General features: G+C 43.1%; 1 protein-coding gene across 9 annotated transcripts in view; it reads left to right on the forward strand.

Moving 5' to 3' along the window:
• TLK2 (tousled like kinase 2) overlaps nucleotides 1-15,047 on the forward strand; it is a 44,080-nt gene that overhangs the window by 15,509 nt on the left and 13,524 nt on the right. For 8 of the 9 annotated variants that reach the window (XM_021377838.1, XM_021377842.1, XM_021377846.1 and 5 more), the window contains 7 exons: nucleotides 2,856-3,023; nucleotides 3,581-3,676; nucleotides 6,607-6,699; nucleotides 8,085-8,195; nucleotides 9,584-9,720; nucleotides 11,147-11,299; nucleotides 14,884-14,950. In XM_021377838.1, the coding sequence (XP_021233513.1) occupies nucleotides 2,856-3,023; nucleotides 3,581-3,676; nucleotides 6,607-6,699; nucleotides 8,085-8,195; nucleotides 9,584-9,720; nucleotides 11,147-11,299; nucleotides 14,884-14,950 (825 nt within the window). The remainder of the gene's footprint in view (nucleotides 1-2,855; nucleotides 3,024-3,580; nucleotides 3,677-6,606; nucleotides 6,700-8,084; nucleotides 8,196-9,583; nucleotides 9,721-11,146; nucleotides 11,300-14,883; nucleotides 14,951-15,047) is intronic. The other variant, XM_021377847.1, reaches the window with a different exon arrangement.

Consider the following 15,047-nt stretch of genomic DNA (forward strand, 5'->3'; position numbering starts at 1 on the left):
TTGGTTGTGTTGGTGGCCGTGCTTCAGGCAGGTGCTAAAATGTTCTGAACAGGAAAGGAGAGGGTCACTTGGTGAGTTGCTTTCACTTGGCCTTTAATCAGTTCTTTGTGTTGTTTTTTTTTTGTTTTCTTTGTTCTGTCTGCTGTTGTTGTGCTTTGTTGGCTTTTTTTTTTTTTAATATCTGAAACTGGGTGCTGGCTGCAGAGCTAGATGTCTAGGATCCTGCAACCGTTGTTAGTCCAGTTGTATGTGATGTGACTGAGCTCAAAGCATGCAGAATGAATATTTTTACGTGCTGTGTGGTTACAGACAGGTTGCTGTCCTTCATCAAAGATGGAACTGGCATAATTGCTGTTACCTTGCATTCTAGTGTGGCTCAGGAACTTCTGCATGAAGTTGGGAGCGTCGTGTATGCTTGCATAGCGCTAGTGCAGTGATATTTCTGATCTTAATTCCACCCTTTGGGTCTACTGAAAAATGCGCATACCGTAGTAACATTGGGAAGAGCTTTTCCTTCTGTCTGTGCTTGTGACTTGCGAAGAGCAGCAGCAAAAGCTTGCAGGGAGATGTGTGTACAAGCACATCTGTTGCTATTTTGTGTTAAATAATTCGATTTTGCTGTCTGAGCATTTCTGCCCGATCTGAATATGAAGGAGTAACCAGTATTTTAAGCTGTTTTAGCACAAGCTAAAGAAATTTATTTCAACTAGCAAAGCAGCGTTCAGAGACCGTGGTATTTGATCTCTGGTTTTGAACGTTGCCATCTCCCCTCTTTAAAATGTGTCAGTATTTGGTGAGTGTCGCAGAAGTACAGAGCATTATGGGAAAGGTTAGTACCCTGAAAACCAAATGCAAAGACTTGACTGATTACATTTTTCTGCAGAGACCTTTGCACAGTTCATGAATGTGTACTGAACTAAATCCCAGCACTGAATTCAATATGTGTTACTAGATACTGAAGCTTTGCAATGCTGCTGTAAGGGAGGGCTTCAGATTTGCTTCCAGATGTTTTGGACATCTATAAGAATAAAATGTATCTATAATTGATCATCCTTGTCTTATTAATTCGTTAATACTCCTCCTTAAAGAGAAGTTAGTGGAAGAAAGAATACCTCTGAACGTAGGAACACCTCTTTATTCCAGCAGATGAGATACACTACAAATGATTATAATGGGCCCAGGTGATTCTTCCTTTGCTTTTCTTCTTCTCTGCTTGTGTATATTGAGTAGGTAAAAGATTGAACAGAACATTTCTCATGTGGTGAAGACTGATGGTACAGTTAGTTTGAGCTAGGTCAGTTTGTCTCTCTACTTGTGCAGGTGCTCGTTGTGTTTCTTATCTTCTCTTCTTTACTCTTGCAGCTAAACTTGCAATGTTTGCATATGCATAACAAACTATTATGTGCATTTGCAAGGTCTGTCATCTTCTTGCAAACTGAATACCAACGGTTTGAGCTAAGCCCAAAAAATGGGGGGATGAGTGAAAACTGGAGAAGATGGAATATCTTATCCATTGCGCATGTCAGTGTGGTCTAGGAAGAGAGTGGAGTGTTAAAATGTCTTTCACAGTGAGACAAACCTGCTCCAAACCCGTGAGTTAATGTATGCTGCACTGGAAATTTTCTGCAATCAGAACTTGCAGAGGAATTGTAATGGCATCAGGTTGTTGCTTCTTGTCTTCCCATCTCTTGAGTGCTTTAAATTGCCTTGCTCCTCCCTTGATCAGAAGAATGACATGCAGGTCTTCAGACTCTTGCAAGGTCGCTCTCATGTACAAACGTTCAATTGGGGGAAGAAAGCGTGCTCTTGACATTTGTAACGTCAGGCAGAAAACATGCTGCAGGTTGCAATTTAGGATTTAAGAGAAATTGGAGCCTGGCCTGACTTCTTACTTTCTCTGTGCTGTATGCCTGGCCTGGAGTTACGGCTTGGAGTGACTTAGATGAGTGTTACTTGGGCTGCCAAGTCTCAGTGGTCGTGGGCTGGCTTTTGAAGTGCAGGCAACAAGATTCTGAGTGCTGTAATCAATGTAGCTCAGATAACTCCTGTTCTTACTGAACCCCATTTCTGGATCTCCTTCGGAAAATGAGTCCGCTGTATGAGAACGAAGCTGGCCCTTACAGATGCTCTGCATCTCTTTAAAGCTGTTTTAGAAATGTGTTACTGTTTTATTTATCTCGCTAGTGGTTTATTCCTGCCTCAATGACAGAAATGAGGCTACCGTGATGTCTGGATCGTGGACATAGAATCATAGAATCATAGAATTAGCTAGGTTGGAAAAGACCTCCAAGATCATCCAGTCCAACCATCCACCTACCACCAATAACCCCACTAGACCATGTCTCTCAATGCTATATTTAAATGTTTCTTGACATGGTTAGGTTGCTGCACTTAGCAGTTATGTCTCAGTGTACTTTGCTGGAGTAACCAACTGATTGTGACCATTGACTGTGTTAAAATGAGTCCTTAATAAACAAAGTATGTAACTTCAAGCAGAGTTACAGTGTACTGTGACTTCTGTATCTCTGGCATATTTTGCCCCATTGGCTCCAAAATACAGATATTCACAAAGGAAGGGTACGTGTTAACTGACGAGGAATTCTGTCCTGTGTGTCCATTTGTTATTTTTTTTTTAAATTGTTGACTACATCTACTTGTTGATGTTTGACGTTGGAACAAACGCTCTGGGAATCCAGTTGGACTGATCAGATCCTCACCGTGCTGCCTGCCCATTCCTGAGCAGCTGCCTCACTGACAACGGTTTTGGCAGAGTCAGAGAATCAGTTTTCAAAAATTGAAAAAAAAAAAAAGAAAGAAAAAAGAAGTTTATTGTCTTTTTTTTGACTATGTTACAGCGGCGAGTGGAGCAGCCGCTGTATGGGGTAGACGGCAGCACAGCAAAGGAACCGCAGGAGGATCACTCTGCTCTGCCAACGCTGATGTCGGTGATGCTGGCGAAGCAGCGGCTAGAGAATGAGCAGCTGGCACAGAGGGGAGGTGGCCTCTGCTTTACTTTTGTCTCGGTGAGCAGTTCTGAAAGGACTTGAATGCCAGGGGATATGTCTAGTTAAGGGATGGGGCATTTGAAGGAGCTCAAGTGCAGCCTGGTTTATTGATGACCCAGTCTACCTTCTGCTGGTAAGTTCTTCCTTGTGAGGAGTTCTAGGTCCCAGGCTTTGCTCGTTGATAGAAAATGAGTTGAGTTTTAAGTTAACGGTTCAAAAACCTTGTGTAGATCGAAACAGTAGTATGAGTGCCTGCTCGATTGTGAAAATCAGAAAGAATGGGGTATAGGCTTGCTTTTAGACGTGTAAATTTTGGCCTAGCTTAATCTCAGCTGACGTGAATTATACTAGGTTTTTTTTAAAAGCTTTGTCTTTTAGCAGGTTGGGCCAGACTTCTTGAGAGCAGCCGATTCTCTTGTGTTAATGAACTAAATCTCTAGAGCATTCTTAAACCTTAACATAAAAGTATGGTACCCAGGCCAGACTACACCTCCCATGTAGAGATAAGTGTATCTGCATGGGCACCAGCAATCGTGTTGAGGAGCATATAACAATACCCTGACTTTCTTTTGCAGGCCCAGCAAGGCAGCCCATCTTCTACGGGATCAGGGAACACTGAGCATTCCTGCACTTCCCAAAAACAGATATCCATCCAGCACAAACAGTCACAGGTATAGCTCACCAGATGATACATCTCTTGGATATGAGATTTAAGCTTGGTGTAGCTTGTCTTCTACACCACTTGAAATAGACGTAATGTCAAAAGAACCGGTAGTACCGACTTAGTCTGTAACTGTACTGATTAAAGGTGAATCACACTGAACTTTGTTCTTTATCCTGTAAAGGATACTTCTCAGTTGCTGCTACTGGACTTTGCTTGATCTGTTACTGAGGCTTTTCTGTGTCATTATTGTGGACAGTTCTTCAGCTGCATGAGAATGTGCTCAGGGGAGAAACAGCCCTGTCTTGCCCTGTCCATTTCAGTTGTGTTGTATCCTGAACGTTCTTCCTCTCCTTATAAGTGAAGACAAAGTAAATTATAGTTATGGATACCTCTATTTGAGTGCTATCAATCATGGGTGCATCCACGCTGATTACAGTACAGATACCCACAGCCCAGCTGCAAGTTCTTTGTCCTCTGCAGTTGTTACGAGTGGTGTAGTTTGCCCTGTGAAGGTGGAACGTGATGTCTTCTTGAAAGTGCTTCTCAGCAGTTTCCATGAGCTGGAGTCAAGAAGAGGAATAGCTGTTCTGTCTTGTGCCAGTCATTTGATTCCTTGTATAATCTGTTAAGATTCTTCTTGTGGCGTTAAGGCAAGATTTACTTCTAGCTGTGTCACCTTCCTTTGTTGTGTATAAGGGCATCAAGCTTTACCTACAGTGCATCTTGCTCGTTTCTTCTGCACGCCTTCTCTTAATCTTTTGATTTTCATCTCTGATTTCTCTGTGAGTGACCCTTCCCTCGAGTGATTTCTAAATAATCGGTTTTGTGTCAATCATTTTCGCACATCAGTCCGTGTCAGATAGTTTCGCTTCTGGGGGAAGTTCATTCTCCATTTCCCCAGCAGGTGGTACAAGTTCTTTGTGCACGAAGAATCTCTGGGGATGCTAACTAGCTAATGTCTCTGAGACCTGTCGTGTCGCTGGGGTCAGCTCTGTTGTCTGTATTGTTAAAATGCTGGTCTGTGAAGATGCCTGTGTCTTGCTAGTGCTTGTGATAGAATGATGCCATGGCTCAAGTACCTGCCAGAGGGGCTTTTCAGATGTCAGTCTCTGCTATCCCAGCACCACTGCTTAAAATAGTGGTACCAGCTGTAGCGAGCGAGATGTTTTTATGATCTCCTGTGCTCAGCATGCCCGCAGCATCCATCTTCCCTAAGAAGGGTGATGTGTCAGCTTAGTGTGCTTTGTGCCAGTGCTCGGCTTCCTTCTATTTTCCAGAGATGTAGATGTAGTATATGCTTAAGGCAGAAAATCTGTAAAGATGCTTGCCTGCGTGATGAGAATATGTGTACATTTTCACGTTTTCTCAAACTGTTTGAGGTTGATAGATGGGGAAAATAAAATATTCAGAGATTTCCAGCTTGCATTTCTTGGCAGTGCCAAAAGCAAGTGAAGCTGAGCGTGATTTCCCTGGCATTTTCAGTCAGTGTGAGGGCCCTCCAAGTTCTCTGAGGCAAGGTGAGTTATGATGAAATAAATCACTGTGCACGTAAGGGCATACATCCTGAAGCGTGCCATCATCTGACTCGATGCAACCGTGTGTGTGCATCTGACAAATGGATGTAACAGTCAGTTCCTGAAGAAACTTCTGCTGCTTGGCTGAGTGGATGCAGCCTTGAGTTCTCAACAGCCAGCCTTCTCATTGCCTTCAGTGACAAAATTTTTTGTCCTGTGTGCCTCCTGCAGGCTGTCAGGAAGCATAAATGAAGTGAAGGCAGCAGTGAGGTGACCTGCCCAAGCCTCCTCTTTATCTTTTGGGATTTAGGCTCATCTTGCTTGATTTGCAGTGCTGGCAGGAGTTCATTTTGATCTTTCCCATACTGGGTAGAGAAGTAAGAGAGTTCAGTCTGCCAGGTTTGTCTCTTGCTTCGTGGTGTTAGCTTCCAGGCAAGCCTGAAATTTGGAGAACAGTTATTAACAACTCTGCAGGTAAGTCTCTGCTGACTCTTCTCAGAACCAGGGTAGTGGCTTGCTAGCTGTATACGTGAGATCTGTGTTTGCAGACAAGGAGCAAGATTCCATTGAGCTGACTTGGTTTTTTTTGAGATGTTATGTGCCTACTGACTTCTTCTTCCCCTTTTCTTTCCTACCAATTAACTGAATTTCCTACGAATCGAAATATTCTTGTTGCTGCAAAATATAGTGTGTCTTCTGTATTTTCTTCATGGGTGTAACACGTTTCGTTGGGTGAAGGTATTTCAGATGTGCTGCACCTGGTACAATTTTCCAAACGGATTTCACTCAAAAACAGTGAAGTTTCTGACCCCAGCAGACTCTAACGCATCGGTTTGTCAGAAGGAAAAGCTTGTGCCTAATACTCCTGTTGTTAATCTGGTATATTTTAAAATAAGATCCTGCATTTTTGGCCAAGACCTCTTAAAAAAACAACAACAACAAAAAAAAAACCCATAGATATTGTCTTTTGTCTAGCCAATGGTTGTTCCTGCCCACTAATTTGGTATTCCAGGTGAAGGGTGAGTTTTAGTGGGTTGGTTTTTATTTTTTCCCTGTGCAGGTTTTGTTACACTGCAGGAAAGGATGCTGAGTGTTAATAGACCACCATGGGCTGGGCAGAATTCAGCTATAAAAACAAAACTGGCAGTACGTGGAGGTGGTTGTAGCTTGTTATGTCTGTGTTCTCCAGAGCAGAGTGTTAGGGCTTTGTGCTAGCTGCCCAGACCTCGTATGCTGAAGGAGACCGTCGTGCAATAAGAAAATGAAGAGCAGAGGACATCCCCTAGCCTGGGAAATGGGGGGGGATCAGTTTCTTCTTAAATCAGTTCAGGTTCAAGAGGGTTACGCTGTGATGAAATGTGCTAACTCTCTGAAACATCCGCTGTTCTTATTAAATGTGGTTTATGATGATTTTCCTCTGCAGTCGGACCTCACAATGGAAAAAATATCTGCACTAGAAAACAGTAAGAACTCTGACTTGGAGAAGAAGGAGGGGAGGATAGATGACTTACTAAGAGTAAGTATTTGAAGTGGGACAACTCTTCTAAAAGCTGCTATTTAAAGATACCAAGAATGCCTGCGCCAGCTGGGCTGCAGTGCAGGATTCTGTGTACTGTACCACTTGGAGAACCAACGCTCACAAGGGTAAAACAAATCAGTCATCCCTTACTTTCAAGATAATTACGTGGTTTGTTGCAGATGCTCCGTTTGGGCCTGCTCGAATCCACAACCAGAGCAATAGTAACAGTGTGGTTCTACAGTGCAGAGTCATTGTAGCTAAGCTCAGGTGTTTGTCTCCTCAGCAGGGTTGGCCTTTCTTTGATGTGTTGTACTCTCTTTGTGAGTTTTGTTAACTAACTTAACGTATTTCTCTTCAGAAATATCCCCTTCTAAATGCTGGGGCGCTGACCACCTCTTGCTTAGTAGCATGTTCTGCAACCTCTCAGTAGACAGTTTATTCTGAAATGTTGATTTAGGAGTCAGTGACACGAGTGGAGGTAAAGAGCACGTGTGTTGGTCAAACCAAAAGAATAAAGCTTCTCTGTCTCATTCGTATTCTTCAGTAGAAGATAAGATCCTTGATTTTCTTAATGGAGGGATTTTAGTTGATTTACCTTTCATCAGCTGGAGGGGCATCTCTTGTGAGGCGTTGAAAAGAATTAGAAAACACACTGAAGGGAGAGGAGCAAAAGCTCTGCGTGTCTGGTCTCAGAACCTTAAAACAGAGGCATGCTCTTAGAGAGATGTACATGGAAGCACGTGTGGCTTTGTGGGAAAACAATCCATGGTGCAGGATTTTTACTATCTGCTGTTAAATCAGAAGCTGCTGGTTGGAAAAGGGACGGTTAAATTGAACTGTTCATCAGTGAAAATAGTGGCACGTAAAATACTGCAGTGCATTGTGGCAGTGTTACTGGGAGCTGTTACTGGGAGAAGTCTGTATAGCGGGGCTGATGGACAGTAACTGGAAGGAGAATTTAATTGAAAATGCCAAGTCCATCCTTTTACTCTGCCAGTATTGTGGCTAAAAGGGAGAGGGTAGTCCAGTGATGACAAAGCTATTTTGAGACTTGGTAGCTGTGACAAGGTCTCAATTGCTTTAAAAAAAATAGTACTAAAATCCCTGTGCTTAGTTTATTTGTACTGCAGTTCTTCATTTGTAAAAGCGTGATAGCCCTTCTCTGTTCTATAGGGTGTTAAGATTTGAATGGGTTAAAAATGGAAGAGCTTTGCTTGGATGTTTAGAGAAGAGAAACGTAGCCTTTATTTTTGATTTTTCTCCTTTATCCTGCCGCCTTGCTTTCTTTAATCTGATGCCTAGGGCTGGCTTTCTTTCTAGGTGGTGCTCAGCGTGGCTCTCACAGAGTGACTTAAAGGCTTGTCTTCTCTGATCACTTTTAGGCCAACTGCGATTTGAGACGGCAGATAGATGAACAACAAAAGATGCTGGAGAAGTACAAGGAGCGGTTGAATAGATGTGTAACGATGAGCAAGAAGCTCCTCATAGAAAAGGTGAGCAGCAGACTCTGCAGTCACGGCTCATGCACTTGAAAGCTTCTCTATCTTTCTGGGGCAGTGAAAACCCGTTCCTATTGCTCTAGTGATAAGAGACAACTGGAGTTTCGTCGTGAATTGTTTCCCTGCAAATAGGAATGTAATCTGAAGGCTGGAAGCGTTGAGAATGTTTCGGTTTGGTTATTTTTCAGCCTCAAAGAGGGATCTCCCTTGCTGAAGTGAAATAGTCTGAGCTCTAAATGCAGCGGGCGTTACCTGCTTTGAAACTTGTATCTCTGCAAAGCACCATTGTCCAGCACTTGTTGTACAAGAGCAGTATCCCATTGTGAAGCGAAACTGCCAGATACGCTCTGTGGCGTGGGGGAGCGATTTAAAACTTTTCTTCTTTCAAATGGCAAAGTTGGAGATCATTGCTTTGTCTAGTACTCAAAGTAACGTGATAAAGACACTGAGAAAGTGCCAAGCTGTTGTTTACCAGCATCCAGCTTGCTTCGCTGTCGAAAGATTTGCAGATTTCCTTGTAGTTCAACAATGCAGGGTTTTGATTGCTCTTTCACCTGTTGGCCAATAACCTCTATTGTTCGTGGGCACTGGATGGGCACAAATACCAGGGTGCTGGCCAGTATAGGGAGTCTGTTTGATTTGCTTTTGTCACAGAGCTGATTGTTCTTGGCTGAATGGGACTCCGTTTTCTGGGAGGGTTTGTAACTCTGGGCTGTGTTATGTAGACCTGGCGTTCAGACAAGTAGTGCGTAGCTGCAGTGAGGAGCTGTGCTGGTTCATCTTCAGTCTTAATTGCCTGAAGCTTTGCTGCTCTCATCTCAGGCCTTTGAAACTTCCTTTTGCTTACTGTAAATACTCCGGGACAGATACCACCACCACTTCTTTTGTGCTGGAGTCCTAATTGAGACTATCTCTCATGGGTGTTTGGCTAGGACTGAGTTGGCTCATCATTGTATCTTAGTCTTAACGTTGATTTGGGATGTGCTTTCCTCCTTCACCTCCTATTAGAGTGAATGAGGGCCTGATCAGAGATATGTCTGGAGTCCAGCGAAGCTACTGATACAGAGACAGTTTTAATCCTACTGCTAAATTGAGTTTCAGCTGATGATAGAATGGGTGAGCTGCCCAAGCAGTAATGACCAAGCAGTAATGGGAAAGAAAAGGTGAAGCTGAAATGCCAGGGAAGAAGCTATCAAATGAATACCTGTCAGACTGTGGAAGCTCCATCAGGAATTTTAGCAATAAAGTTCAGTTGGTTTCATATAGGCAGCACTGGCACGGAGCAAAAGGCGTCAAGGATTGGAAGTGACTTTAGACGCAGCGTAACTCTTAGCTGCTCATTTGTGGGTTTTCTTTGAACACGTGTTTTATTTTGTTTTCAGTCAAAACAGGAGAAGATGGCGTGCAGAGATAAGAGCATGCAGGATCGATTGAGGCTAGGCCACTTCACTACGGTGCGGCACGGGGCGTCCTTCACCGAGCAGTGGACAGATGGCTATGCCTTCCAGAACCTCATCAAGTGAGGACAGTTTTCTTTACCTTCAGAGGCAGAGAAGGAAAAACTAAGCAGTTCCGTGTGATGCCTCGCATGTCAAAATGCAAGAATGGTGTGATTGATGCATGCAAGGATCAGACAGGGACTCAGCTGCAGACAGTGGGGAATCTTCCAGCTTTGAAGTGAGAAATATGCTTCTGCTAAACTCCGGAGACTTTAAAAGTGGAGGCAAATTGTTTGAGTTGGCCTCTGGATTGGAAAGAAGCAGACTGCCCTGTTAGGTGTTCTCAGTGCACCTGTCTGGCTGTGCAGTGCATGGGGTGGGGGGAGGGGTTGGCCAGATTCTCCCATGTATCCCGAGTCAATCAATTTGGTTTGCATATCTGCTTATCCTACTCCAGGAAAGTTACTTATCCTCCCCTCCTCCCCCTCCCCCTTTTTTTTGCTTTCAAAGTTAGAAGGTAGAAAAGCTTAAAAAAAGAAAATCCATACTATTTAACTTCTTTTGCCTCCTGGTAACTGTGATCAAAGTAACTGCAGAAACCTGGAAACGAAGATCAGAGACCCTTTTATGCAGGATGTTAATGGAAAGATCCAGTGAATTCCCAGCTGGCCTGGACCTTTAAGTAGGACTTGGCAAATTAATTGCACAGAGAGAGCTGTGTGTGATCCTTTAAAATCATCTTGTTTTTCTATGGTCTGATAGAAGGCGCAGGTCTTGTTAGATGCAGATTGTGAACTTTATGATTTCTCCTTAGTTTGTGCTGTGAGACATGGAGGAGATACTTCTGGAATCCTTACCTGCAATCTCAATCTATTTTAAAATGTGAATTAAGCATCTAAATTCTCAAGTCGTTTAGGCTTGTAATTCCACAACTGCTTTTATCACTATAAAATAACAAGACAGCTTTAAGTCTCTCCTCTGAAATAAAAAGACTATTTTCATTGTGAGGTTGGGGATGGTGTTAGTTACACTTCGGAAAACTAAGGATAGTTTAACCATACCCTTAAAGCACAGGGATGCTTTCTCAGACAGTGCCAGACTTCAGGAACAGTTCAAACAGGAAAGTCTAAGACTTAGAACAGAGTATTCTAGGAAAAAAACGTGTGGAAACTTAGTGACTTACCATAGATCCCTGGGTTTTCCATGAGGTTAGCAACAACTTGTGTTTGGATATCCTCTGCATGAATAAAACCTTTCATTTACTGGAAGATTTCTTTGGGCCGGGAAAAGAATCCACTTCTATGTGAAAAATACCTTGAAAATAAATCTGAGTCAATGTTTGGCACATCCCCCCCCCCCCTTTGAACAAGAGTATTTTGTTGGTAATCTACGAGTACAGCTGATTTGAATTCATTGCTCAAGTCTGCTAAAAGCAGACGCTGAGGACAACTGAGTACATTCCATTAGTTTATCTGCTTTGTGTTTTCTCTACCCTCATCTTTCCAGGCAACAGGAAAGGATAAATTCCCAGCGGGAAGAAATAGAAAGGCAACGAAAAATGTTAGCCAAACGGAAGCCACCTGCAATGGGCCAGACCCCTCCAGCGAGCAACGAGCAGAAGCAGCGCAAGAACAAGACCAACGGAGCAGAAAATGAAACGTACGTTGTGTGGCCTTCTTTGTGCCTTGCAGAGCTGCATGCTTTGATTAGAGCACAAAATATCCACTGGGAAATGGAATCTTGCCCTTGCCTCTAGGCTTCACTACACGCACAAATGAATAGTGTGGAATTAGCCTGGCATTCAGAAACATCTGGCTGCAGTTCTAAATAGTTTTCGTTGGAGTAAAACACGGATCATTGCTGAGTCTGGAATTTTTGTGAGCTTAACTTCTTTTGAGTGCAGTAAGTTTTCAGGCTTGATGCAGCAAGAGAGCTGAAAAAGGGATGTGCAAAAGAAGGAAAAGACTTCACCCTTAGTTTTGGTATCACTGTACAACACATTGCTTAAGAAAAAAAAAAAAAAAAACCATGTTCAGGAGCTTTTATGTCCATGTACCTTCTGGTGAGGGTTTGGTATACTGAGGAAAAAGGTGCTCTATAAAGACAGTGTATAAGACATTGAGCTGCAGCTCTTTCCAGATATTTGAATTAAGGAAATGGAAGGATTATTTAAGTAAGGCTCTTTCATCTCACAGGGGACTTTGTTGTCTTTTTCAAGTTGTTGATACTTGGAGAATGCTGGTGCTCTTAGAGGGGAAAGCTTCTCACAAGGGCTTTTAATCGTTACTCTTTCTCTTGTAACATTTTTTGCTAGTTAGAAATGGAAGCCAAACCCTGACCAGCTTGTTTCTTGTTGGAAATCACATTAAGTAACCTTATTGTAAATAAAACTGACTCTCAACATGCTGCTAAGGCACATGACCTAGTTTTCCTTTCTTCTTTTTCTCCCCACTCTGGGCAGTCAGTACTTTCCCGTAGCTTCTACGAGTCTGCTTTTCAGTCTTCATTTTACTGCTGTTGGCTAATACCATCATTCTCAATGACGCTTCTCTTTTTGCACTATTAAATCTCCTGGCTATGGGCCTTACTTCAAAGGTTCTGGAGCCCTTTGTGTTCTTGCACTTTGAAAAGCGCGTGTGAAGCAAAAGCTCCCACTCATTTTTCCACTCGCAGCGAAGATGGCACGTGGCTGGGTGAGCTGTGTGTTTGAAATGCTCTCTCTTGCCATAGTGGTACCCCCAGGTAGGATGCTGAGACTGGTCAGGCCTATTGTACTGGAGTGCAGTATATGCTTTCTGCTTGAACGGAGACCTTGACCCCTCCCTCTGGCCAAGAGAGCTTAAAAACAACTGAGTACGTTTTTAAAGCGGAGTGTTTCAATGGCAGTTGGATTTTGGAGAAGTAAATTGCACGTGGATGTTTAAAAGCATTGCCTCTCCTTGCGCTCACCCACCTGAGGGACAACATAATGCTTTCCAGTGTCTGTTGGAGATGGTTTTACCTAACAGAATGGTGCAGCTGCATTGAGGCTTATGCTGTTGGCATGGCAGTATGGGTCTTGATGTAGCCTGGCAATCATGGCATGTATCCATGACATCCAGTGAGCTTCTGCCTGTAGTGAGCCTGCCCTGACGTGATCTCCTCCCTCTTCCTGGTTATGCTGGTGAGCCTTTTTCTGCTGCCCAGTCTTTTTCTTAGTGTTTTTTTTGCTGGTCTGTCGTTCTTCGCTGTTGTATTTCAAGGTTTTATCTTTGTGGTTTAGAAGAGTTTCTTGTGGTGGTCTTGGTTAAAAACTGCTCGCCTGCTGTCGTGGAGTGTTCTAGCTTCTGAGAACATTGGTTTTGTAAGTTAGCTGCAGCAACTGCACTGACTGCTTGCACACAAATGCATTTGTTGGACTGATGTGATTCAGGTACAGCATCTTCCTGATTTTGGAGGGAGGTCTTAATTGATGTGGAATTCTTTACAGAGGTTTCTAGGCAAGCTGAATGTAAATGCTTATGAGACTCGAATGAAGAGCGGGTGGCCAAATAATTTCATGTGATTTTTGCTTCCTCTTAATTTCATGGTTGTTGCTGTGTCTTAGAAAGAAGGGAAAGGTTCCGTGATGTAGGTTCAGACCTACCCTGCCCCAACATCACTCTCCTGAAATTAGTGAATGAGACACATTTGCATTCCCTGATGTTGTCTGCTGAATTAACCTTGAGGTTTATTGAACAGCTTGGGCAGCTTTAGAGTCTCATCTGCACCAGAAGTAGTGTATTTCAGGCTGTGCTTCTGAAACAGGACAGTGCTCACCTTTGAACCTCCTTGATTTTTGTAATGCTTGCTGCAGACGTGGCTATTTTGGGCAATGGTAGCCTGGTACTCATTATATCTCTTGCTTAATGAGTAGACTATTGGTGTTTAGCTCTGTATTTCTCTTGTGCACAAGAACATGTGGAAAGCTCGTTGCTGGTTTATTCAATTGTCTTTTTATTCTTTGTACAGCAGCACCAACCAAAGACCTAAACATTTGGGAAGGCCTTTTAGATTAGCTGAATCTCATCTAAGTTCAGACTGTCGTATTTTTCTCATGGAATAGCACACTTTTATATGAAATGAGATATCACATAAACATTTATGATACCAGGTGTTTTTTGTACGTATCTTTAATTTGCAATAAGTGGTTCCTTATGGCTGAAATCCTCTCAAAGGGAACATTGTGAGTTTAATACAAAACTTACCTGCTGAAAAACTACTGTGGGAGTCGTTTCAGCTGTGCAGCCCCTCTGCATTGTGAATAGTGGAGGGAAGTAGTGGGATTTCAAGACAAGCATTTAACCAGCTGCATCCAGCATTCTCTCAGCTGGCTGTATGGTGAGCCAAGGGAGCACAGCCCTGCAGACAGAGGGCTCCATCTCCTCTTGAAACTGAGTGTGATACTGAAGCTGTGGAGAACTCACGCTGACTTTTGTACTAGCTACGATGCAGAGCATAAGTGCTGCAACAAGAATCTTCCTGAGGCATGGTTTGGACTTAATTTTCAGTTCGGAAAGGTTACTTGTATGTTCTCACATGTTATCTTGTTTACAAAGTAAACAGATGCAATTGATGTGGACTCCATAACCTGACGTTCACATGCACGATGCCTTTACTGAACTCCATGTTGGCAGCAGTGAGAAAATCAGTATAATGATTGGTTCTGTGACTTTACAGATCTCAGTGCATCGTTACATTTCACTAGGGATGGAATCTGTCGCTGTTTTAGTGTAAGGCTGAGCTTTGCCTCCTACTTAGAATGGGAATGTTGAACTTTATTTACCATCAGTAAAATGGAGGTTGTTTCCTTATCCCATTGTCTCTAGCTGCTTGCAGGGTCAAAGATGTGGACAAGTGAAATAAACTTCCCATGGTTTCTTCGGAACCACCTGACAGCCTGATACAGAAGAAGCTCAGAATCCCAGTTGATGGCTCAGTTTGCAGTGTCACTGCAGCCAGGTGTAGTGTTACAATCCTGGCACCGGCCTAAATAAGCGTTACGAGGGACCTGAATGTGAAGCTGATGTGTGCTTTATTAAAGTGTAGCTTTTGGTCTCTTACTTGATTGGCAGATTGTGGAGTTAACAACAACAAAAAAAATGTTGCTGGATGTTGACATACTGTGCAGGTGTTGCTTCCATAGGAGAAGGTGTGTGCTGGAAGTCACGTGCTTTAACACACGCACTGAAATTTAACACGTTGGATCTGTCTCTTCCATGTAGGTTAACGCTAGCAGAATACCATGAACAGGAGGAGATCTTCAAACTCCGACTAGGCCATCTGAAAAAGGTAAGAACTGCAGGGAAGGCTTTTAGGTAGGTTTCTGACTCGGTATTCTACAGACAGCAGCATTTCTCTGCAGAGGTCACGACCACTAGTTTACTTA

The sequence above is a fragment of the Numida meleagris genome, chromosome 26 (genome assembly GCF_002078875.1).
Source record: "Numida meleagris isolate 19003 breed g44 Domestic line chromosome 26, NumMel1.0, whole genome shotgun sequence".
In the NCBI taxonomy this organism is placed as follows: domain Eukaryota; kingdom Metazoa; phylum Chordata; class Aves; order Galliformes; family Numididae; genus Numida; species Numida meleagris.